Source organism: Danio aesculapii, chromosome 25 (genome assembly GCF_903798145.1).
Source record: "Danio aesculapii chromosome 25, fDanAes4.1, whole genome shotgun sequence".
Taxonomy (NCBI): Eukaryota; Metazoa; Chordata; class Actinopteri; order Cypriniformes; family Danionidae; genus Danio; species Danio aesculapii.
Genome location: NC_079459.1, coordinates 24,544,675 through 24,572,139, shown reverse-complemented (window position 1 = coordinate 24,572,139; position 27,465 = coordinate 24,544,675). Strand labels below are relative to the sequence as shown.

The window sequence follows — 27,465 nt, the reverse complement described above, 5'->3', positions numbered from 1 at the left end:
TTTGAGGAGCGTGGCTAAACATATTTCGCCCAAGCTCTCAATCTAACATCATCATAGCAAGACTGCCATTCCACAGTGGTAGCAAATAAATTCATTCATTCATTTTCCTTCGCCTTAGTGCCTTTATTCATCAGGGGTCGCCACAGTGGAATGAACCGCCAACTTGTTCAGCATGTTTTACAAAGCGGATACCCTTCCAGCTGTAACCCAGTACTGGGAAACCCCCATACACACTCATTCACACAAACACACTACGGCCAATTTAGTTTATTCAATTCACATATAGCGCATGTCTTTGGACTAAGAGGGAAATCGGAGCACTCGAGAAAAAAAACAAACAAAAAAACATAAACATTGACATAATTTACCACAAATAATTTTGAACTAAATAACTATTAGTAATTAGTCTTTTGTTCAATTTTGAGGGACTTATTTTTAAACATGATGATGTATTTAACTGAAACAGAATATTAAGAAGGGGGTGTGGTTTTATTTTTGTGCTCTTCCTCTTATCCTTCACTTGCAGCAAACTAATGGTTTGTGGAGCGTGGCTAACCATATTTTGCCCAAGCTCTCAATCTAACATCATCATAGTAGGACACTTCCAGAGTGGTTCTAAATAGATCAATTTTAATTAAAGCAAAGAATATATCAAAAAATTGTGGATTAACATGCACTGATTAATTGTTCACTAGCAATGTGTGCTAGCAAAATAAACATTGTACATTTTGGAAGGAGATATGCATTTACCGAACCAAATTACTGTGCTGTATTGGCATTAAAGACTGACAGTGGGTGCTCACATACAGTATGTTAATGCGCTTGTGGTTTTGACGTCATAAACATTGACTGTTTCTGCATGACCTGCAGCACTTTGTCTGAGTTGACTGAGGAGTGAGTATTGGCATATATTAGCTCAAATAGTACAAGGAAAATCTTTTTGATGTTGATTAAGGGAAGACTTCATGTGGATAGGGTAAGGAAATTGACAAATAGATAAATTTACCATACTGTACTTCCCCAGTTGACGGTTTTCTAAAACAGTGGTTCCCAAAGTGGGGGGGGGGGAGGTCGCAGGACAATAGCTACGTTTCCATCCACCTATTTTTATGCACATTTTGGATATGCATAAATGTTGAAAACGAGTAGGATAAACTTTAAATCGATAAGAAAAGATGCGCATAAACTGCGATGGAAACACTTTTACCGAACAAATTCCAGTATGTGCATTATAAAAAAGGTCATGTGATTTTGTTATAAGAGATCATGTGATGATAAAAATGTGTGTGAATGGAAAATCCAGCAGACTGAGCACATTGTAAAACATCTGAAATGTTGTTTTGGTCATTCTAAAACGCCTTAACAATTGCAGTATTAGTGTTATTATATTATTAATGACCTCCAGAATCAAGAGCATCTGTGCTCCGCTTCTCACGTCTTTAAACACCACCGCTCTTTTACTGCGTGAGTCTTCTGAGGCGCAAGTCATTTATTAAATGAGGAAAAGATTGACGTAGCTTCTCCTACTGCATCAAATTCCATTTTTACTGTTGATATTTGACGCCAGTTATTTAGGAAGTGACGATTTTGTTCTCTTTGACTCGTTGAATGGAAACGCTGCTTTATTCGCACATCTTTTATACAATAATCCAGTTTTGCGCTTGAAGTTAATTCACATTTTTGGATGGAAACATCGCTGATGACAGGGGGTTGCTCTGTGATTTCCAAAAGTCAAATCAATTTTATTAAACTATTAGAATTACCCTATTTTACCCATAACAAACAGAAGATAAAGATAGTAGTTTTTAATAGTAAAAAACAACACCATGCAAATGAAAAGCCATTAGTCTTTTAATAATATTTTCCATAGGATCAGTGTGTTTACATTAAATTAACAACACAGCAATAGCGTCAGCTAGAGCAGATTGTATTTATTAACCTTATTCTTCAATGCGGAAGCGCACTTGTTTTTGCGATTGTTTTAGAACTTCCGATTCAGCTGCATATTGGAGAAATGACTAATAAACTGCAGAAAACGGTCAAACTACTGCTCTACAAACAAATGTTTGCATGATTATACAGACAAAGCAGAATTATATAATAAGAAAATATCAGTTTGCAACATCAAGCAGCGTAACGAGCTGTTTTTACCATTTAAAAATGAATGGAAGTGAATGAGACCGGAAGTCTCTAGCCAAAAAAAACTCAAATGGCTAATATCATATGGCTAATATCATATATTTAATATTTACCTCTGAGGAATTTGGGGGTCACAAGTCACTGGTACTGCTATTTTAGGGGTCGTGGCCTGAAAAGTTTAAGAACCACTGTTTATAAACGTTATGTTTAAATATGCAAAACGAGGCATTATTCAATATAATGCACTAATTTGCTTACATTTTAACACAAAAATCTGAACACTGGATGACACATTTTTGATGACACATTTTTTTTACATATTAAAATCAATGATTTTTGCACTATAATTGAGAAAATACTACAGCCAGGGGGAAAAAAGTAAATCTAGAATCAAATGTGTATATAATCAACCAAATAATGCATGAACAAATCCCTCTGTAAAACTGATGTTTTGTGTATGAGTGATGCAGAAGTGGAGATTTATGGCACAGCGCTGGCAAAAAAAAAATCATTTTGAGAAAACAGCCTTTAAAATATGTATGATAGTTTGCATCTACCGATTCAAGGTGTTTAAGATGTTTTATTTGCATTAGACTGAAACAAAAAACCTCTCTGAAACCCCCCTAAAAAAACTATTTAAAATCGCAGTGTATGAGAAAAATAATAGTGTTTGTTTGTGTCATTTCTAAAACGATGGATCAGTTGTACTGTGCATGTTTGATTGGGATCCTAAAAAAAGCTGACAGTGTGTTCAGATCATTTAGTAAGATCACGAGTGCTGGAGAATGTGAATGAGAGGCAGGCCTTTGGGGAAAAAAAAAGACGTGTGTATGTAAGAAAACGAATGAACGGAGCGATGGGAGGTGCTGCACGTGTCTGAGTGTTGAGAGGAAGGATGGAGGGAAAAAAGAGAGTGAGAATCTGTGTTAGCATCAGGGAAGGGTGAGAGCACTTTCACGTGGAGGAGTGTTAGATGTGTGCTTTTTCTTACATGTTAAACGTTAAATCTAAACCATGTGGCTTGCTTTTTTCTGGCTACTTCATTAGATTTTATTATTATAATTTTTTTATTTTATGTCAGTTCAAAGTACAGATTAAAAGCGGCATGAATCTGGTAAAAAAAAAATTTAATAAAATAAAAATATATATACACACAGTTGCAATCAGAATGATTAAACCCCCTGAATTATTAGCCCTCCAGTTTATTTTTTTCCCCAATTTATGTTTAATGGTGAGAAGATTGTTTTCAACACATTTCTAAACATAATAGTTTTAATAACTCATTTTTATTAACTAATTTATTTTATCTTAAATTTATTTTATCTTAAATATCTTAAATATTTGACTAGATATTTTTCAGGACACTTTTAAACAGCTTAAAGTGACATTTAAAGGCTTAACTAGTTTAATTAGGATAACTAGGCAGGTTAGGGTAGTTAGGCAAGTTATTGTTTGTTCTGTAGACCATCAAAAATATAATTAGCTTAAAGGAGCTAATAATTTTGACCTTAAAATGGTTTTAAAAAAATTAAAAACTGATTTTATTCTTGCTGAAATAAAACAAATAAGACTTTCTCCAGAAGAAAAAATATTATCAGACATACTGTGAAAATGTCCTTGCTCTGTTAAACATCCTTTGGGAAATATTTAAAAAAGAAAAAAATTCAAAGGGGGTTTAATAATTCTGATATAAAACAGTGGTATTTGAGCAATATCACATGAGTAACAGTGCGATATGGCTGTATATCGGCACTCGTTGACTGCCTTAGTGTCTCACCAGTGATGATATACAGACATATTGCACTGCTACCAGTGATATTGCGTTTATAAAACAGTTCGACAACATAATTGTGTATATAACAAAGAAAATCAAACACAGATAGTCTGAAAAATCCTTTTGTATTTGGAACTACTTTCTTCCGCCATTCATTCAAATCTGCAGCTGACGTCAGAACAGCAGAAACTGTTGCTAATTCACAAACATAATTTTAAAGCTAGTATTTGAATGATTCTCTCGCGTAATGTCTAAAGTGATGACAAAACAGGTGATTTTCCTGACATTTTAAGATTATTAGGCTGAACCGCATGAAATGCCATCAGTCTAGAGACATTTCCCAGTATTTCTCGGTTACAATCGGGATATCACAATAATGAACCCCAAAAAAGCCAAAGCAAAGCAAACACTACCAGATTACTATGATATAAATACAGCACTACAAAATACAAACGAGAGAGATCGACTTAAAATGTCACTTACCAGATTAATAATGATTTGATCAGCTGTAGTTTCAAATTTGTTGAGTTTTTCTCCATTAAGGACTTATTATGCTGTCTCTTTCACCATCTTGTGGCGGAACGTCAACCATCTGTGCTCTGCTCAGCACAACAGGCTGATGGCTGCCAGGGCGCTGAAATTATAAATACTTAAAATAGGCACTATCCTTATAAATAAACCACATAGTTGCAATCAAAACAACTACATTCTCACCTTAAAAAGCATCAAAAGTACATTATGTTGTCCAACAGCTGCAATATTTTTCAAACTGTAGGGAGTTTATAGATCTGCTGTTGCTCTGTGTGGGCGGAGTAATACACAAGGATGAAGAGGCTGTACAAGTGCTGTTATAACAGGAATATCACATGGCTATCGGCCAATCAGATCCGAGAACCATATATATATATATATATATATATATATATATATATATATATATATATATATATATATATATATATATATATATCCCTATTAGAATTTTTTTTATCTAATAATCTGATTTGATGTTTAAGAAACAAGTATATTCTAACTATACTTTGTAGTAACAGTGGTATTATTTTCAAAATTATTTAATGAAGGGAAAGTTCTAAACATTTATTTACATTCATAAACATTATGGCATTTATTTAAAAAAAATAAAAGCAAAAAGTATTTTAAGCTTTCTTGCTTCATAATAATAATTAAATAAATATATATTATTATAAATATATATGATATAATGTTTAATTATTGTTATTATTTAATTTAGTTTTTAATAATAATCATCATAGTCGTCATCACCAAATAAATACTATACATCATATAAAAATATTTGACTTTATTTAATAAGTATTTATTATGTAATAAAATAACAAAATGTAAATTAATATACTCTTTTTTTTGTTTGTATTATTGCATTTGTCTATTTTTAATCCAGTCGTCTTTCCTCTCAATACAAAAAGTAAGTCAATCCCAAAGGAATTTTTCCAAATGAAATGACAGGAGTCAGATTTATAGCTGAACTATGCCTTTAACAGTGTGAGAGTTAGACAGACTTGCTGTCAAACAATGTTTAGTCTGTATTTCCATCAGAAAGTGTAGAAACATTGCTAGTGTTCAGCAGTATATAAATAGAACAGCATCCAGCACAGCTCGACCCAGTCTAAACAGCACCTATGGATCAGGATCCTCTGTGTGTGTGTTTGTGTGTGATGATACACACAATTTACGTCCCCTCTATTAGTGAATGGCAATTTCTCACTCTCCGACTGTACTCTCCACACCTCCAGAAGCATCCCACAATCCTCTTCTCCTTCTCCTCTGTTATCTAATTGTTTGTCCTTTTTATACCCCACGCCATCTTATTCTCTCCCTCACTTGCCGTTGCCAGGACAACCGGCAAGACACGGGGTGAATGCAATCCTAAGATCTCTTCATCCGACCTGCCAGCCATAGCTCTCTCTCTTTCTCTCTCTCTCTCTCAAACACACGTACACACACATGCGCATAACACATGCACACAAACAAACTCACATACAAACACACACACTCATGCACAAACACACACGAATGCACATGCACTCATGCATGAACACACACACTCGAACAGCTGTGGTTGGGGACGATCATTGAAACTAACCATCACAACTGAGTGCCTAAACCTAAACTTAATCTATCTACCTATTAGTAGCTCCACCCCTCAAACATAGATGAGCCAATGGCAGTTGAGTATTATTGGCACAGAACTCATTTTAGGAGTAAAACGCAGTAAGACTTTAGGAAAGAGACACTTAAAGGTATGAAGATGGTGTTTATGCTACGGGAATGGTAAAACTGTTCCTGGGGTACTCACGAGGTCAAGGCAATTTATTAACCCAAGCTCACTGGTAATGTGTGCTTCAGTCAACGTTTTTGCAAAATTAAATTAAATATGTTGCACCAGGTACGTTTTGTTGAAAGATTCAGTTGACAAGTCCACTAGAGGGCGCTGTGTGCTGTTTTGCAAATCTGAAATACGTTTCTTAGAGCAGTGGTCATTTTTATCTCGCGGACTGGTCAACGCTTGACAATTTTACCGTGTACCAGGGAGGTGGGGGGATACTGACAATACATTGCTGTCACTTTGATACAAGTTATATTAATGGAGAAAATAACAAAGCACAGGGCGACACAGTGGCGCAGTAGGTAGTGCTGTCGCCTCACAGCAAGAAGGTCGCTGGTTCGAGCCTCGGCTGGGTCAGTTGGTGTTACCGTGTGGAGTTTGCATGTTCTCTCTGCGTTCGCGTGGGTTTTCTCCAGGTACTCCGGTTTCCCCCACAGTCCAAAGACATGCGGTACAGGATTTGGGTAGGCTTATTTGTCCGTAGTGTGTGAGTTTGAATGAGTGTGTGTGGATGTTTCCCAGAGATGGGTTGCAGCTGGAAAAACGTGCTGGATAAGCTGGCGGTTCATTCCGCTGTGGCGATTCCAGATTAATAAAGGGACTAAGCCGAAAAGAAAATGAATGAATAACAAAGCACTGCATTGTTTGGCTGTTCAGTGTTTGTCTGATATAATTAGTCTACTAAAATGTGTATATTCCATACAAAATATGAAGCTGGAACTGGAGAAGGATTGACAAGTGACGAATAATATATATAAGATGAAGTCAGGAAATGAAAACTGTTGCGCATGCCTAAATGTAACTCCTGCATTGCATTGAGGATAACAGAATTCTGTGAATCGAATTGCTAATATGTTAAACATTGAAGAAAAAACTTCCCTGAACTTTTTTATTGAACACGCGTGGAATAGATTAATTATTCCAACACAGACACATACATTTATAATCCAAATGAATCTTCTCATCTGCCGTATTTATTTAAAAAACTTTTATACATATTTCAGTCACATTTGAATGTCCCTCAACAAATATTAGTGGTCCTTCTGTATCTAAAATGTATCAAAATATCTTGGGACAAAGATTTCACACTGCTTTCATTAAAAAAATGTATTAACTTGTTTGTTTGTCTAAGTTAGCAACAGCACCTAAAGAAAGACGGGGCTTTCCTATAGGTCATATCTAATCATGACTCTGAAACCAAACCTTAACCAGCAAACAGCTTTTTAAAGAGGTGCCAGAAAGTGAGGAGCGGCAAAAAAATCCTCACTTGACTGTCTTGGTCCTCATTCTGATTGTCCAAATCTCAAAGCCGTACTTACAAAAACACACAAACACATTCGAACCACACCACAAGCTGCAACCCTGTTTAAACCTTCGCATGTCACACACACAGTTTCTTACATACACAGATGCACTAGGTTTGGTTGGCTGGATGAAGAGAGCCTCGAGCAGAAAGGAAGAGGTGCAATCGATGAGCATCGACATGCAATACTGCACCAAGACAGACACTGCACAAACAAGGAGAGAGAGAGAGAGAGAGATTCAGAGATTTTAATCAAACATTTATTTCACATTTTAGATTTATACTATTATAGAACTGCACTAATATAAAGCTTTTCTAATACAATACTCTTAAATAGTTGAACATATAAAAGTAGGCTCAATCATTTTAACACACAAGAAAAAAACTTTGTCTACAACCGAGCAAATTGTATCGTTATAACTCCACTGTTTTGAGTCTTTTGTCATTTTGTAAACTATAAATTCTACCAACACTCTTGCTTACATCTAATTTTTTAAAGTAGATACAACTTCACATCACTCTAGACCTTTGATTTTATTCATCCTGCTTATATACAGGGCATTCAGAAAATATTCATAGCGCTTCACTTTTTCCACATTTTTTGTTACAGCCTTATTCCAAAATGGATTCAATTCATTTATTTCCTCAAAATTCTACACACAATACCCCATAATGACAATGTGAAAAAAGAGTTTGAAATTGTTGCAAATTTATTAAAAATATAAAACCTGAAAAATCACATATACATAAGTATTCACAGCCTTTGTCTCAATAATTTGTTGATGCACCTTTGGCAGCAATTACAGCCTTAAGTCTTTTTGAATATGATGCCACAAGCTTGGCACACCTTGGGAATTTTTCGCCCATTCCTCTTTGCAATACCTCTCAAGCTCTATCAGGTCGGATGGGAAGCGATGGCGTACAGCCATTTTCAGATCTCTCAACAAATGTTCAATAGGATTTAGGTCTGGGCTCTGGCTGGGCCACTCAAGGACATTCACTGAGTTGTTGTGAAGCCACTCTATTGATATTTTGGCTGAAGATGAACCGTCACCCCAGTCTGAGGTCAAGAGCACTCTGAAGCAGGTTTTCATTCAGGATGTCTCTGTACATTGCTGCATTCATCTTTCCCTCTATCCTGACTAGTCTTCCAGTCCCTGCTGCTGAAAAACATCCCCACAGCATGATGCTGCCACCACCATGCTTTACTGTAGGGATGCTATTAGCCTGATGATGAGCGATGCCTGGTTTTCTCCAAACGTAACGCCTGGCATTCACTCCAAAATTCAATTTGAGTCACATCAGACAAGAGAATTTTGTTTCTTATGGTCTGAGAGTCCTTCAGATGCCTTTTGGCAAATTCCAGGCGGGGAGTGGCTTCCATCTGGCCACTCTACCATACAGGCCTGATTGGTGGATTGCTGCACAGATGTTTGTCCTTCTGTAAGGTTCTCCTCTCTCTACAGAAGAACGCTGGAGCTCAGACAGAGTGATAATCGGGTTATTGATCACCTCCCTGACTAAGGACCTTCTCCCCCGATCACTCAGCTTAGATGGCCGGCCAGCTCTAGGAAGAGTCCTGGTGGTTCCAAACATCTTCCACTTATGGATGATGGAGGCCACTGTGCTCATAGGAACTTTTAGAGCAGCAGAAATTTTTCTGTAACCTTTTTTAAGCACGTATCCTCTGTATGCTGGATAAGTTGCCAGTTCATTCTGCTGTGGCGACCCCTAATGAATAAAGGGAGTAAACCAAAGGGAAATGAATTGATGAATTTACCCTCATCTCAAGCCACATTTTATCTATTTTGCCTCAAAAAAGATGGATATAAAACTTTAAAAACTTATAAAAGTTTTTAGATATACAATGAAAACTTAGCAAATGTTTTAAGATACTTCAAATACATTATTTATTTTACATAAATTATTTTTTAAGTAAAAAAAAATCTAACATTTAGTGACCAACTGTTGCGAAAGGTAGATGTACAGACAGGGGTAGTTCTAAATTTCCACATGACCACTACATTAAAAATGACCACTAGGTGTCACTGTAGAGTGGGGTTTTGAAGCGTTTTAAAGCTTCGATACATTTGCTTCGACTGTTTCAGTGTTTTATGAAGCCTCGCTTTGTCCACCACTAATCCAAAGACAGGCAGAAAGAGGTTCAGGGCAGACGGCAAAGAATTAAAAAAAAAACATGATAAAAAAACCACAGGAAAACAAGAAACAAGCTAAACACTTTGAATTGAATGCAACAACTAGACAATACTCAGCAATGTGTGTGTGAAACTAAGGGCTTTAAATAGTCCGGGTAATCAATGATGATGAGTTTCAGCTATGTGTGTCCAGATGACTGTCAGCTGTGGCAGGAGTGATTAGTGCAATGACTTCCGGGATTTGTAGTTCGGCAGGAATGCAGGAAGTAATCTCCAGCATGAGTTTAAGTGAGTTTTTCCTTAAAACAAGCAAAATAATCTGCCAATGAGGTAAGCAAAATAATCTTATTTTTCCTTTTGACATAAGATTATTTTGCTTACCCCATTGGCAGATTATTTTGCTTGTTTTAAGGAAAAACTCACTTAATATTGGCATATTACTTCTGAAAACAAGACAATATGTTTTGCTTGTCTAGAAAATACTTCTTGATTTAAGAATTTTTAGATATTTGGACTAGAAACAAGACAAAAAAATCAAAGTAAGATTTTGCAGTGAACTTAACATAATTAAACATTGCCACAATCAACTTAATATGTTTTTGAGAAAATTTAACATATCTTTCAGCGCCACTCACTAGAGTTTTTTTCCCTGTGAAACACAGGGACATATAGCAGACATTTTAAAAGTGGAGGGGTGGGGGGCAGCTGAATGAGATTGTAAAGTATACATTCATATAATTATCAATCACCTGTTTCTAAATGGTCTGTCTCTAAAAACTGAGTCTGTGCCCCCAAGTTGTTACGCCCATGGTGAAACGTACACATTTCTAACATTCTTCAAAACATCTTCTTTTGTGATCAGCACAGAAAAGTCATATAGTAATAACATGAGGGTGAGTAAATATCCTAAATATCTATTCCATCAAAAGATGTGAATTAAACGTACAGTATGTGCAAAACTGGAACATTTGAGAATAAAGTCGTTTCCATCCAACGAGTCAAAAGGAACAAAATCACCACTTTCTGAAAAACTGGAGCCAAATATCAAAAAGAAAAATGGGATTAGCTGCGATAGGAGAATCCACTTTGGGAATTTCGTCTCATCTATTAAATTATATTTAGTTATATTCAATTACACAAGCATTTTTTATTCAATATTCCTAAATGCGCATACAAATAAGTGGATTTAAACGTAGCTACTGACAACGTAAACAAGAAATGCTTTAACTTAATTCAAGTAATCTCTCCTCATCTTACAGGTCAATTTATCTTGATATCAATCATGATTAAGAAATACGGCGAAGATGTCTGTGTAATAATGTGCGTCATCGAAATGCAAAATCTGGATCACAGGTAAAACAGATGGTGGTGATGAATGGAGAATCACACTTTAAAAGGAGAGCTTGTGAACGCTAGCCCTAGTTTTATTCTCTCAGACACAAGACCACATTGATTTCCTCAGTGAATTATTTAGCAGCCCAAGCAAGCACTGTTGCTGGTTCTTAGAGGTCCAGATGGGAAATAGTGAAAAATTCTTGTCTACTGTATAGAGGATAGTTGGGGTTTTTGCTTTGTTTATACAGAAAATGTTTAGCCTAAAGCTTGAAAAATATATACATGTGAAGTCAGAATTATTACCCCCCCCCCCCCCCCCCATTTTCTGTTTAAATGGACACATTTCTAAACATAATAGTTTTAACAACTAATTTCTAATAACTGATTTCTTTTATCTTTGCCATGATGACTGTACATTATATTTTGCTAGATATTTTTCAAGATACTAGTATTCAGCTTAAGTGCAATTTAATGGCTTAATTAGGCAAGTTAGGGAAATTAGGCAAGTCATTGTATAATGATGGTTTGTTCTGTAGACCAGGGGTTCCCATACTTTCCAGCTCGCAACCCACAAATGAACAATTCCAGTGACTGGTTCACCCCTACTATCCTTGGGGGTTGTTATAACCATACAAACAGTGCACAAAACGATATAAACGAGCTTATTGACAACACAAAAATTATCTAATATTATTAATCTTGCATAATAACCCCAGGGGGCGCAATCCAATAAAAATATAATTGAAAGGCTGATGGCTTTTTATTGGCATGTTGTTTTTTATATTGTAACTATTATATATATTTTTTTATTTTACATTTTCGTACGTCTGAATTCGCCACCAAACTGACAAAACATAAAAGTTACGTTTCCTCGTGAGATCAGGCTGGTTATGGACAAAATATGGCCATTCTAATAGTTTAATAACATGTATGATATTTTTGGAAATCACCAAGCAACCCCCCACCCCATTTCCTAATTATCCCCCAGTGAAATAACTCCAAGGGTCGCAGACCAATGGAAAAAGAATTAAAAGGCTGATGGCTTTTTATGTGCATGTTCCTTTTTATGCAACTATTATAAATTAATTTTATCTTGTGTAGGTTATTGCTACACAATCTCATGGCAATTCGTAACTTTTTGATTTAGTGGCTAATTCGTATGAATTTGTATGATCTCATTTGTACAATTTAGTACGATTTGAAACCTCCAATGACAATTGGGTTTAGGGGCGGAGTTGGGTGCCACGTCTTCTTTTTAAAATCGTACGTTTTTGTACGACTGAATTCGCCACTAAACTGACAAAACGTAAAACAGTTCAGTTTCCTGGTGAGATCAGGCTGGTTAAAATATGATAATACTAATAGTCTAACAACATATATATTTTTAGAAATCACCAAGCGACCCCCCTTCATTGTCTCACGACCCCCACTTTGGGAACCACTGCTGTAGACAATCAAATAAAATATTGCTTAAGAGGGTGGATAATATTGACATTAAAAATAAAAACTGCTTTTATTCTAGACTAAATGAAACAAATAAGACTTTCTCTAGAAGAAAAAAAATTATAGGAAATACTGTGAAAAATTCCTTGCTCTGTTAGACACCATTTGTGAAATATTTGAAAAAGACTAATAAAAAAAAGGGCTAATAATTTGCATCAAGCTTCAATCAGAAGGAAATTTCGATCAACTCTGTAGCAGCATTTAAGTTTTACATTGAAAAGTGGTTATTTCATCTGCAGTAAAGTTCGCTTTTACAGAGTCTTGGCAAGTTTACGGAGTTAAAACAAGTGAGAATTACAGTGTCAGAAAAGGCATGACTCGGTGGCGTCCCGAGAGCGTTTCTCAGACGGAGGGTGTGCGACTGCTGTGTAATTGTTTGTCTTCAGCCTGTATTTATCGTCAACCCTTGGATAATCAGTGTGTCAGGATCTTGTAGGCGCTGAAGCATTTGCCTTATAAATTTAATGACTGGATCGTTTATTAGCCGAACCATATATTTATGCGCTTTGCTTGTGGTCTGTCTCGTAGAGCAAGGTTTTTCCTAATTAAAACTGGACAATGAAAATGCCATCCTTAAAACATAATAATATGAATTATAAGTAAGGTTTTATTACACTATATGTTTGCTATGGGGCTGACATTAAAAAATCTGTTATGTGACCTTTTAAATATGTGGCAGGACTTCATTGATCAAAGTGTGGGTTTTATATCAGATTGGAGCCAGATTTAAAATAAATAAAAAAATTAAAAAATAAATAAAAAAGGTCTAGAAAATTACAAAATATTTTCAGACGAGGAGCAAGTTATTTGATTAAGATTAAAAAGACTAAATAGCAATATATATAAATGTCTTCCAAATTAAGAAGAAAAAAAAAGAAAATCAGAAAAGGACAATGTTTTTATTTGTTTTAAATGAAAATTCATTTTCTGAAGTTTAAACATTTTTTGTCTAAAAATAATATAAAACTGAAATTAAACAAATTACTACAAAATAATGTTTTCTATCCATGTGTGCGGATGTCAGGAATATAGAGTTTAAACCTGAAGTGTGTATTTTTTAGTGTATCTTTTTTTATTATCTTTTTTATTTTCTCAAATGGCATTACACTTACATCAGGTACATGTCAGAGATCACACATACTCCCACAAATATAAGCACAAATTCTGTACATCCATTTTCCTTTTCAGCAATATATGCTTTTCTTTTTGTGGACATGTACACTTATGTTATACATAACAGAAAAATAATAAAAGTAAACAAATAATAAATAAAAAAGTGATAATAATGAAGTGAATAAATAAAATTGGGGGGGGGGGGTTGCAAATAAGTGAAAATAAATAAATAGGTAAAATAAGATATACATACACATCAGCAACAAAACTATATACATGTAGGGAGTCATTCTTCCGATTTTAGGTTAACAGAAAAGTTCAGGTCTAGAGAATGACAATTGGTCCATTTTTCCCAGAATGAAATGAATTGTTCCATTTTCTGAATACAAATGAGATAATTTGCTTCATTTTATAAATTTCCATTGTAATTTCCATCCATGCATTTAGGGTAGGACTTTCTTGTAACAACCATTTTTTGGTAATGCACTTTTTAACAGTGACCAACAAAATGTTCATTAGACAAAATGTTCTCTTTTTAATCATTGCTCAGGTATATGTTTTTTCGGTGTAAAAGGGATAGTTCAGCCTAAAAAATATATATTTTGGTTGACTTGCATTCTATGAAATCCCCAAGAACTGTGATTTCAGCTCAAAATGTTCTTGTTTTTCTGAAGAAAAAAGGTCTTCCACCTCATGAATGGCCTGGGGAGTGAGTAAATTAACATACTTTTGGGGACACTGGAGCATCAAAAATTTCATCAATCTTTTTTTAAATCTTTATCTGTTTTTTTTTTCTCCTAAATTTCTACATCCACAGGACAGCTCACGCCAGAGGGAAAGCTGACGCCGCAACAGCAGCAGCACAGAAAGCCCAGGAAGAGTGCAGGTTGGCCCGGATCACCGCCAAAGAGTTCTCCCCCTCTTTCCAGCACAGAGGAAACAGTGAGTGCAACCAGCCGAGTCTGGAGACTAAAAATACCCAGGCTTCAAACTGTTTGACAGCTTGACTAAGCTTTCCAGTTAGCTGCGAATGCTAAATGCTCCAATAAGTAATTTGAAAACACTCTCCCACCGCGATTTAAAAGTTGCATATGTTTTGATTTTCAGTGCCCTACTGACATAAATGTAAAAGTGGGGGCGCTTATTTTGTAAGCTTTAGCTAATAGCAAGGGGAATATATGTTAAGCCCAAAGTATATTTGGGTTTTTATGCATTTGAGATTGCATGCATGAATACAGTGTGCAGATAAATTACTTTCGTCACAAGCATGTACTATAAGCGTGTCGCCAAATTGTTTTAATCACATATTCATTCATTTTTGAACTACATATTTTGTCCACAAGGTAAAACAGGCCATCATTTCACAGTCTGAAAAGAAACCAGGGATATAGAAAACAACAACAACAAATAATAATAATAAAAATAAGAAGAAGAAGAATTCCATATATTTATACAGCGATTTCTGGACACTCATAGCGCTTTTAAACATTTCTGGGGGAATCTCTTCATCCACCACCAGTCAGCATCCACCTGGATGACGTGACGGCAGCTATATTACACCAGACTGCACACCACTGATTGGTGGAGAGGAGAAAGAGTGATTAATTGAGATATGGGGATGTTTAGGAGGGCAGTGGGCAAATTTGGCCAGGATGCCGGGGTTAAATCTTTACTCTTTTTCGAAGCACATCCTGGGATTTTCCTGGGAGAGTCAGGACCTCGGTTTAACGTCTCATCCGAAAGACGGTGCTCACTGAGCTGTATAGAGTCCCCTTCACTTTACTGGGGCGTTAGGACCCACATAGACAGCAGGTTGAGCGCCCCCTGCTGGCCTCACTAACACCACTTCCTGCAGCAACCTAGCTTTCCCATATGGTCTCCCATCCGAGTACCATCCAGGCGCAGCCCTGCTTAGCTTCAGTGGGCGACTATGTGAGAGTTGCAGAGAGCTAGCTGCTGACTGAATATGGCCAACTAATAGATGTCCACATTGACATGCGTATATGTAAAGTGACTTGCAACTCTATTCTACAGAAGCACAAGGTTTGGATAGAAAAAGAACTTATACTAGATGAGGATGAATCTTTCTAATGTGAATGAGTTCATACATGCTATTAAAGAATTGTGCTTTCAAAGGTGTGCATGATGTGCACAAAGAAAATGAAGTATACGCTGCGCTTTAGACAGCTCAGAAGGAGCTCAGAAGCAGCAGAGTGAGGGTGAAAGCCTCTGCGTGTGTAGGTGCCGGATGAGTTCGGGGCTGTAGGGGTCAATGCCCCTACCGTGCCATGCGGGGGGAATGAGTGATAGAAGAGGCAATAAGAAGATAAGGGGAGGTCAGCGTTGACCTTTATGAAGAGCCCACGCGAAGCTACCCGACATACACAATGAAATTTATGCATGCACACACACATATTCACACCACCCACATACTGTATACACAGTCACACTTTTGGTCACTGTCACACCCCCACACACCGGCAGAATTCATACACTTTCAGATCACATCCCATCACCAAACACCCTTTACAGGAGAGCAATAAGCCTACATGCTGTGCTGCATCATTGTGTGCGACCTCCTGGAAGGGTTGATATTTCTAAATGATCAAGTTATGTCATCTAATGACTTTAGAAATGTTAGCACAAACTTGGCTGAGATGTGCTGACTTGCAGCAGATTTATAAATGATGTTTACAGTTGAGTGTGCAAACCTTTATAGGGTTAAACTGAGAGTTATGTACTTGTGGGTACATAGGGATGTGCGCCTGTAGCGCAAACAGACTTGAAAATCTCAATTCTCATTAGCCAAGATGATTAGAGCAACCGTGGTGCTGACTATGGAAGGCTTTGATAAGTTATACTGTATCAAGCTTTCCCTGAATGGTTGCTTCGAGCAAACAAGGGTGGTGCAGAAACAAACCAAAAGTGAGAATCAATAGTATTTTAGTGTCAAAAATGTCAAACGTACATAAACACCTTAGTTTGGAATTTGAATACACAAATTATTACAGTTTTCATATTTGTATGTATTAATGACAACTATGATTATCCTATGGTGGGGGTGGGCAACTCCAGTCATGGAGGGCCACTTGTTCTACATCTTCAGACCTGTTTGGAAATTAGAGACAGGTGTGTTTGAGTATAGATGGAGCTAAACGTTAAAAGATAGTGGTCCTCCATGATCCATTTTTATATTCATTCCATTTTATATCTTATATTTACATCCCTTACATCCCCTTTTGTAGAATGAAGTTCAACAATAAGCATGTGCCATGCCTACATGTTTTAAATGTAAAACTCAGACTTGTGTCTTTGTGTCAAATAGGAGTGGAGTGCCAGCGACCCAAACAGCAGAACTCGAGTGAGAACGACGTGGAAGTTATATCCAGTGGGACTGCAGACAGTACTGAACTCTATATGAAAGGCTCCACACCTCCGGAACTAACCCCGGATGTGAGTCCCACTCCCAGTCGGCCCTCTACGCCTCCTCGTAGCCCAACCACCAAATCTTCCCACCGCACCAAAAATGCCCGTTTCTTGCGACAGACTGCAGTGGACGAAGAGCGTGGGGGAACACAAGAGATCCAGGTGCTGATGGAAGGGAGAGGTGGTGGTGGTTCAGGTGGAGGTGGAGATTACCTGAGGGCTAACAGCTGGAGTGAGGAAAAGCGTCCCTCCCGTGGGGGGAGCAGTAGAGGTGGTAGTCGGGGTAGCAGCCGCTCTACAACCCCTTCAGTACAGGACGAGGTACGGGTTGGAGCGGCACGGGCCAATGGCCACAAGCACTCTTCTAATCATAAGCCTCGAGACCACAGTTCCTCCAATCACAAAACCCCAAGGGAAAGACGGCCAGATGGGCCTTCGGCTTCCTGGACGTCTCAGCGAGTACATGGGGACAGTTTGGCTCACTCCCGTCTCCTTGAGCAGGATGAGGAAAAACTGAGCAATTATGAAATGGAGATGAGGCCGTTACAGCCAATGGACTCCCATAACTCCCAGAAGCCCTATGGGCATGGTGAGGAGCGGCATGGTCACTCAGAGTCCCGTGCACATACGTTACAGCGACGGGGCAAGAACCGTGATCGGGAGCGGGATGTCCGGGATGCTTCGGGTCCCAGGGACACCCGGGAGGGGCCAGCTCTGGACTCAGTGCAAAAATTGGACAGTCTACGAGTGGGGGAAAAGCTAGAGGCTCGGCCCCTCCGCAGGGACCTAACACTCTCACCCCCACAGAAATCCCCACCTATTGCACTAGAGCACGATGACGAGAGTCAGTCTCAGCTCAAAGTGAACTCGGTAAGTGAAGATGCACCACATGACCACTCACAGTGAATATGACTTTAAAGATTAGTTTACCCAAAGTTTGTTTTTTGGGGTGGTGAAAGTGTCTAATCCTTTTCCTAGACTGTTAGGCCCAATCCCAATTCTATTTTTGTACCCCTACCCCTTCCCCTTAGCCCTTGAAACAGATTGTGAAGGAGAAGAGCTTCAAAATTTAACCCTAAGGAATGGGACAGCACTACAACACCTGCACACGTCATCATTTGTCATGGCAATCTGTTACTTTATATGAGATTGACAATTGCGACACCTGTAGTTATTCCAGTTGCGTTATTTTTAGGAATTTATCTTCAGGAAATCACTGAAGGCAACGATATCTTGTAATCATAATGATATAATGCCATAAGATCGTAACTGTACTGTGCTTTTATACCGTGGCCATATTCATCCATGTAAACACAAGAAAACAACATTAACGTTACACCAGACACTGTAAAAAAGTCATTTCCAGCCACTAGACATTTCTGACAGGGGATTCAAGTGTCATCGAACAACAGGTGTGAAATTATGCTGTGTGGGACTACTATACACGAGTTACTATTAGGGATTATAGATTCAAATTTAGTGGTTTTTATTTTATTAAAAGCATGACGGTAAACCCTAACGCAGTTATGAATATATTGAAACATATGCTTGTGTGTTGAAAAAATTTGTAATAATGACAAAAAAAAATACTAATTTGTGCATCTCTCTACTTCCGTGTGCAGCCATTGTAGTTGGTGTATTCTTGGAAATTTTGAGTGTGGTCCTGAAAAACCTAAGTTTCAAGGGGTATCTAGCCCTTTCCCTTAAGGAGGTCACACACCAGATGCACCGCTCAGCGATGCGCCACGTCGCGCCATGCATTTTAGAATTCTAAGCATAGATTCCTATCATAGTACGCACAACGGCACCGCAAGTCGCGGCTGTCCGCGGCGCCCAGCTAAGACTCAGGAGACTGTTCATATTTCTTCCATGTCACAGAGTGCCATCTAAATAGTTTCATTTTAAATAACTTGCGAATGTGTCTGTCTGGTGTGCGATACTTCCAAGTGTCATCTGCGTGCCGTGTCTCGGTGCTGAGACGCCCTTTAGCCCTACGCCTTCAAGCTAAAGAGAATTCAGACAAGTAAGGTAGAATTGGGATCGGGCCTAAATCCTGAGTTTCTTGCAATTCCGAGTCCGTGATTAGACAGGAGTGTTTATTTAGCAACAGTTTTAAACTCTCCTAGTTCTTCAGAAGCAGGATCGGACATGTTTATGTGATGATCTTTTTGATCAATTCTATATACTTGCATAGAAGAGTGATAAGAACAATTAAAGATCGCTGTTTGCATTTGATGGTAGTAAGAAACCCATATAGGTTATGTAACAAAAGAGTTGATGACAGAATCTTAATTTCTAGGTGAACTTGTGCTTGAATTATACTTTTATTTGTCTTAATCATATTGTAAAGCTTAAAAATTACAGTAACTGTTCTGTCTGATGAATCATTAAGACTGAATTATAAAACCCAGTTACGTAATTTAAAAATAGATCAAATATATATCTAATCAACTGTGTCCACACCAGCTGATTTAGTATGCATCATTGCCTGAGAGCACATGGGTAGGAAGAATAACCTCCACAGACACATTGTAAATGTGTGGACTTTCATGGCAGACAGGAACCAACAAGGACACACAGCTGGACATGCATCCAAACTTTAAACTGTCCCCCTCTATAGCCTAGTGGCGCTACGATCTCTTGCTGCACTAAGAACACCTTGGTAACAGCAAATTGGCAAAGTGGCTCCTTCCACAACGCAGCCTTGCATTGGCTGTTCCACACTCTGTTGCTAGGGAACAGCTTATGCCTTGCTCGAGCTGCAGCCAATCAAATGACAAGAGTGAGCTCTAGGAAGGAGGGGGTTTATGTTTGTAGCCGCAGAGAGGCAAGCAATGCAGCAGACTTGTGTAAGACAGGTTAACATGAAACAGAAACACAACCGCACAATAGATAGCCCTGATTAAGGAATTAGCAAACACTGTCAATGCTTTTAACATCATTTATATATCCCTGGGACATCTAAACAACTGATTAGCTAAGCACAGGAGGAGGAAGAACAGGCCTTACACAGCGCTCAACTGTCTGACTGTATAATAAAACAACTGTAGAGAGCAAAACGTGGTTGCTCAACAGGAAGACGTGCTAAATGTGACTGTGAGATACACTTGTTCTGATTCATTGTGCAAAATCAACGCTCACAGTGTCTTCTTAACAGTGCTGTGTTCGGTTCACTTGTCACAGCCTAATTTCATGCCTCACATGTGTCTTGCATGTGCAGCACGCGTGTCCCTCTGCTCAAAGGTTGTAAACATTGTCCATGACATGCTTACATGAGCCCATCAATTAAAAAGCGCGCTCCACAAACCTGGCTCTTTGCAAATACGTTCATCCTTATGAGGGCTGGTACAATGCAGTACAGATTCTCATTTCCATTGAGATAATACCGTATCTCTTCAGTGAGCTGAGGGGACTGGAATAATCATGCAGCGTTCTTTAAACATGCATTGTATTGTGCAAATGCAGTGAATCTGGGACTTGACAAATTTACTAAACAGAAACAACCCGAGCAGGTGCAGATTTACTCTGCAGGTGTAAAAACGCACAGGAAGAGAACAAAAAAATAATTCAGTTACTGGCATTTTTCGTTGCTCAAACATGAGCAAATATCTCAAATCAGAGCACTATTGCATATTGTTAATCTTTGGTTGAGCAACTAATCTAAGTTATACCACTGAAATACAAACTTGTAATCGTCAATCAAAGTCTGGCCATTTGCTTCTGCATTATAGTGGCAGTCCTTTTCTGTTGACGTCAGTTTGACTGCTTCAGCCACAATATTTGGAATATTCTTACCATTAGTTTGCTATGAGGGAAAGATGCACAATAAAACCCTTATCATTATTCTGTTTTAGCTGGATGTACATCTACACATACTGAAACAAAGGTCTCTATTTCAATGATCTAGGCACAAAGTGTAAAGCGCATGGCGCAAAAGCATTAAGGGCATGCACGAATCCACTTGTTTTTTTAGGGATGGAAAAATACAGCATGGTCTAACAGGGTTGTGCTTGTTCTCTTAATGAGTTATGGGTGTGTTTTGAGCATAACGTGCAATAACCAATCTCCCATTCCCTTTAACCTCCTAGGGCTTGAGTGTCCACATACTGTATGTGGACAGCACATTTTAGCTCTTAAGTGGCTATTTAAAATACTTTAAATGTTTTATATTTGTTACAGACATACAGTGTCATCCTGCAACTGTTTTGCAGCATATGAAATGTCCCAAATACTATTTTATAGCTGTCCAAAATAGTGAAAAAATAATTTGTTTTTACTCTCTGATAGTCAAAGCAAGTAAAAAAAAATGTCTATGTTAAATATGCATTAAAAAAAAAAGTGTTTTATGTAAATTCGGACCACGAGTCCACATATATGGACATAATTTTTCTTTAAAAGTACATCGTATCAAAAGTTGATACTTGAGTTTTTATTCTAATTAGGTTCTAATAAGCCCAAATAGTAAAGAGAAATTAAAAAAGCATGTAAAAAACACCTTGGGTCTTAAGAGGTTAAGAGTCAGTTGCATTGCGCCATGGCGCATTCGCTATTTACATGGTGGACTTTGTAAGTGGAAAAACTGAACACTTCACTAATGAGAAACAGTTCAACAGACCATCTGCAGCACGAGGATAAAGGATACTATAAATTTTACTTTTTACTTCACTCCTTTACTTTCGTAGATAAGGAAGCGGTGTAGTACGCACTCCTCTGAACACATCCAATAGCCGTTTTCTGTTTGTTAAGCGCAAAGATTTGTTTCAATTTGCAATTTGTTTGCTAATTTGCAGCAAATAATAACGAAGTGTGGTCAAAAAAACTGAGTTATACAGTATCTAAACACGTCCTGTTCTAAACTTAAAAAAGCCCACCGAGATGAGGCATAGAGGTATTGGTTTTTATATTTATGTAGAAAATAATAATTTTGTAACATTTTAATTCTATTTTTTTTACATGTAAAGATATTTGTGTATTGATGTACATCCTGTGTTTGTTAAGCAATGTGTAAGTGTTTGGACCCGTATAGGCGCATAACTAACATGCTCTACGCTGGATTTTTGACCAGCTTTTAGATGGTCAATGGTCAGTTCCTCAAAATAGCAATGCACCTTAACACACCTCCTTTTTAGACCAGCACACCCATGAGTCTACAAAGTGGCACAAATGGATTTGCTATTTAAACAATGTGGCACAAAACGTTCAAATTAATGTTGTGCTGGTCAGAAAATAGCAACAAATCGTGCCATACACGTCTTGCACCTCATTGTGTCGGGTGTATAATAGGGCCCAAAGTTTCAGAGACTTCCAGTTCACAAAGACTTTAAATGGTAGCTAATTGTGCTAAGCATTTCGCTGCAGTAGTGCATCAATCATTGGTTTTATCCCAGAGAATGGCATTGATTACACCACTAGAGGTCACTTAACTTTAAAATGCAACTATAGACCATTTCAATGTGGTCATGTCATTGGCCCGTGAACATTTCCGGCTTGTTCTCAAACTATTTCATAACTGTAACAAGAGGCAATTCAATCATAATCAGCTATCATAACATTATTAATCAATATGTGGACGTTTTAGGATTCTCTGAATTAAAAATGTAAAACAGGAAATACGTTAGGACCATTGTTATCGTTTACATCCCTCAAAATGGTCTATAGATAGGAATAGGATTAGATAAGGATTAGATAACAATAGGATAGAATTGATAGGAAAGAACTCTCATAAATAGTGTAGCCAAAGAGTTCTCTTGTTTTTTGTGAATAAAATAATTATTTTACTCAATCCAATCCACATTGTGTAAACAAATCCTGACCTTTCCATTTTTCTCTTTCTCCCTCAACAGGGCTCCAACTCGATTCTGGTAGTCATGGTGATTTTGCTCAACATTGGAGTCGCCATTTTGTTTGTTCATTTTTTTATTTAAACTCTGCATTGCCTATCAGTTCCTCTTCTCCGACTACACTATTACCGAAGTGTCATCACAACCGATCTGGTCCCAGCTCGTATTTTTTTAAAACAGAGACCACTGTACTTCCATTGAAGTTACAGCATGTCAACAGGAGGTCTGAGGAAGGCAACAACACAAAAACTGGGCTCAGCGGTTCCGTCTGCTTTCCTGTCTCCAAAGAGCTCATTTTGGTATCTTAATTTGATTTTCTTTTCTAAATCTGAAATAGTTACAAGCATCCTTTTGAACTTCTAGTTTTATCCTATGTATTCACTCACTCATTAATGCTGTTATGAATTGATATACTTGTTTCTCTTTTTTTATTTCATATTCCTTACTTGCCTTTTTCTTGACGATGCTGGTGGCTTTTGTTTGTTTGTTTCATTTGGGTTTGGTTTGTATTTGGGCGTTGGACTCATTTGAATGGTGGCTTTGGTGAGGGAGGGTGTGCAAGGTGGCGTAAGGGTGAAGGGCGACCACCATCAACATCTTTTCGGGTGACGGCAGCGTTACACAGCTATGATGTCAACAAGGTTCAAAGTGATGGGAAACGGCCCCTGTCTAACCCCACCCGCCTCCCTCGCGCACCACTCCTAAGCATTGCTTATGTTTCTTCATCATGTCCTTGTTTTTGTCACTCATCAGAATAACTCACCAAGCGCTCCCATCATTACACCTCCATCTACCTTCTGTGTGGTACGTCAAATACCAGTAGACCCCAGAATGTCATGGTGGGCCTAAATTGAGACACTTTAATCCCATTGGACCTAAAATAAGGCCGCAAAGCTTTGTCGACACACCTTTGAATTCGCCTAAAAATGTTGCACATGTCGAAAATAAATAGGCTCAACAAGCACAACCACACCAAAGTGGGTTAGTAAAAGTTCAAGTCTGGTAATCACAGAAACACAGCGCCACCAGCGTTTCAGCATCTGCAACATTTGCACCCGGGCGAATCTGACCCATATGCATTTGGAAAAATTCCCAGATCCAGAAGTTCTAAGATCTGAAAGGGCTTCATCATTAATCTTGCTCCAAATGAAACTTTTTTTTTCCTACCGAATAAATCATAACACCGTTTGACTCATTTATCTTTTCATAAACGGGTTCTGCATGTAAGATTGTATACTGTACATTCAATACAACGTAGCATGGGTTGCACTTTCCTTTGAGCATTTTATGTTCTTTAAACATTCTTTAAATGTTGTATGAGGGCTAGCACATGACATTCTGTGAGGTCATCATCATTATGAACTTCTTAATGACCGCCCCCCCTACTCTCTTTGATGAAATTACAAGAATGTGCGAGCTCCTGCCAACCTCACCATGCACACCTGAAAGCCACATGCTGCGCGAGATGCTGGCGTTCCCGACCAGACATTCAAGAGACTGTTAACATTTTGTTCCCAACTGCTGCTTTCGAAAAACAAATATTTATTGATAAAAAGAAAAAAAAAGTAACTTTTTTAGCTATTTGCAAGACGTCTGAAAAATGCCGACTGCCTTGTTTTTCTAAAAGTAAAAGAAAAAAAAAACACAAAGTTGCATGCTAACGTATGTTTTAGTTTTGTACAGATTACATTATTGATAACATTATTGAGGAAAAAAAACGTACGGAAAAGTGTGCTAGTGGTTTTGGTCAAAAATTGACTTCATTCGGACTTAAAATGTTCAACACACACACTCATGTAAATCTGTAGGTATTGTTGATCTCAGATGTATGATCAGATTTGTGTGATCAAACTCGCCTTAGACATCGATGCATTAAGGCACACAAAATCTAAACTACTTCCAGACTTTCTTGCCCCTTGGTTAAGGTCACGTTCTTTAGGCATGGATGTCACCCAAGTAAAAATCACATTCCAGCGCCTAATAGACTCCCTTGTGGGCCCTTTAAAGCCTCTTGACCATATGCACTCTGGCCCCGCCATTTTCTAAGCCCCTGATATGATTTTTAGGAGATGTGTGTGTCACATTATTTAATGGTCCACCCGCATACAAAGCAGTCTTGCCACCAAACCCCTTGCGGAAAGAACAAACCTTCAAGACTAAAATTGTAATAACGAGCATGCATTAAGATAAATTAAATGCTGAACTGTCCAAAGAATCAAAAGTAGGACTCTTGATGACTAAAGAGCACACTCTGGTATGAGTGATTTATTGATTGCATATTGGACAGTTACCCCTAAACAATGCTGAGCAGGGCTGCCCTTTGCCACCAATTCTGTTTATAATTTTATGGACAGAATTTCAAAGCACAGCCTTGGGTTGGAGGGGGTTCGGTTCGGAGACCACAGGATTTCATTTCTGTTATTCGCAGACAATGTTGTTCTGTTGGCTTAATCGAACATGGACCTTCAGCATGCACTAGGGCATTTTGCTGCCAAGTGTGATGCAGCTGGGATGAGAATCAGCACCTCCAAGTCCGAGGCCATGGTGCTCCACCGGAAAAAGATGGTGGACAAGTCCTTACCCCAGGTGGAGTAAGTATCTTGGGGTTTTGTTCACGAGTGAGGGAAGGATGGAACATAAGCATGACAGGTGGATTGGTGCAGCGGCAGCAGCAATGCAGTTGATGTATCGGTCCATTGTCTTAAAGAAGGAGCTGAGCTGAAAGGCAAATCTCTTGATTTACCGGTCAATCTAAGTTCCTAGTCTCACCTATGGTCATGAGCTTTGGGTCATGTCCGAAATGACACGATCTCAGATATAGGTGGCCGAAATTAGTTTTCCTTTTCCTTCGCAGGGTGACAGGGCGCACCATTATAGATAGGGTGAGGAGCTCTGTCACCCGGGAGAAACTCAGAGTAGAGCCGCTGCTCCTCCACATCGAGAGAAGTCAGCTGAGGTGGCTCGGGCATCTGTTTCGGATGTCTTCTGGACGCCTACCTAGGGAGGTGTTCCAGACATGTCCCACCAGGAGGAGGCCTCATGGAAGACCCTGTAAATGCTAGAGGAACTATGTTTCTCGACTGGCCTGGGAACACCTCGGGATCCCCCAGAAGAGCTGGAGGAAGTGTCTGGGAAGAGGGAAGTCTGGGGTTTTCTCCTAAGACTGCTGCCCCCTCAACCCGGGCCCGGAAAAGCGGATGAACATAAAATGAAATGAAAAAAAATGAAATAACTATGATTGGTTGTTTTACATGTCGATCAGACAACCTTTAGGGACCATCTGCCATTAGTCTGGCTTTGAGAGTGAGGTTCAACCCTAAAACTGACCCATGAAGAAATTCTACGAAAACACAAATGAGATGTACATATTCAAGCAGTTCCCCAACATGCTTACAAACTATCATAAGAGTGTGTTGAAGTATTTTACCTTATTGGCCAGCTCCATGATCCACAGTGGAATAGGTCTGATCGGGCATGCCAATGATAAACCCGAGGTCTTGAAATCCAATGGCCTTTCCGTCCCAAAATCGAAACTAAAACAAATCAAAGAGAGGTGTTTTGTTTATTTTTTTATAGCCAGCTAACAGAACGCAAAGACTGAGATGTTTTTATAGCATGTGTGTATGGGCTTGTACTCTTCCCCCCCTTGAGTCTGTCCTCCTTGCAATGATTCATTCACAGTTTGTGTACTCTCTCTATCCCTCTTTCTCACCCACCTCCCTTCCTTCCCCATATTTCTCCGTTTCTCTATCCAGCCGAAAAAGAAAACTAAAAGACCAAAAAATGTAATAGAACAACTATTCTGATGTAAAAAGATGCAAGCTTTGGGGGCCAAATGTATGAAGTCGTACATTTGCTCACCTTGACTTGAGTCCTTGGGTTGGTCCAGGAAGTTTGCAACTCGCTGACTGGCTCACTTTGATACCACAACGGCTGTATGTGACGGGGATGGTGGGATTCCAAAGGGTCTTTAAAGCAGGAGGCTTCTGCAGTTGACCCGCACCGCCGGCTCTTGTACCGTTTGACCTGGATGTATCCGTCACCCTCTGCGCCTATAGCATGCCCAAGCATGCCCAGTTCTTTTATCTCTCTCTTTCTCTCTCTTTCTCTGTCATTCAGTTCTTTACTTTTCCTGGGGGTCTGTTTCTTTTTTGAGTTATATGGAGAAAATAATGAAAGTGTTTGAAAGTAAGCACTTGTGTTGTGGTTATTGAGTCTGTTTCTGAGTCATGTTTTGTGCTAGAAAATATAGACAATTTATATTTAAATTATACAGTGGAGACAAAAAGAATGACATAAAATTTCCTAAATTCTACTTTGAGGTTATCCTTTAAGCCTATTTCATGAACAACACATTTTGAAGCACAGTATAAATGAAAATGGAACTGAAATGGGACATTTGAAAAAGAAAGCCATTCCAAATTAACAAACATTTTCAGATACCTCTAAATGATTGGTGTTAATCTGGTGTTTCGTGGTTATTTTCTTAACTGTCTGAAAAAACCTATTGA

The 27,465-nt window shown here is 38.3% G+C and overlaps 1 protein-coding gene across 1 annotated transcript in view; it reads left to right on the top strand.

Annotated features, from left to right (window-relative positions):
* The window catches only part of jph3b (junctophilin 3b), a 65,703-nt gene extending 38,576 nt beyond the window's left edge, over window positions 1-27,127 (top strand). Inside the window, 3 exon segments of the mRNA XM_056451927.1 lie at window positions 14,506-14,630; window positions 17,014-17,984; window positions 22,958-27,127. Of these exon segments, the coding sequence (XP_056307902.1) occupies window positions 14,506-14,630; window positions 17,014-17,984; window positions 22,958-23,038 (1,177 nt within the window). The 3' untranslated portion in view covers window positions 23,039-27,127.
* Window positions 27,128-27,465: the final 338 nt, after the last annotated feature.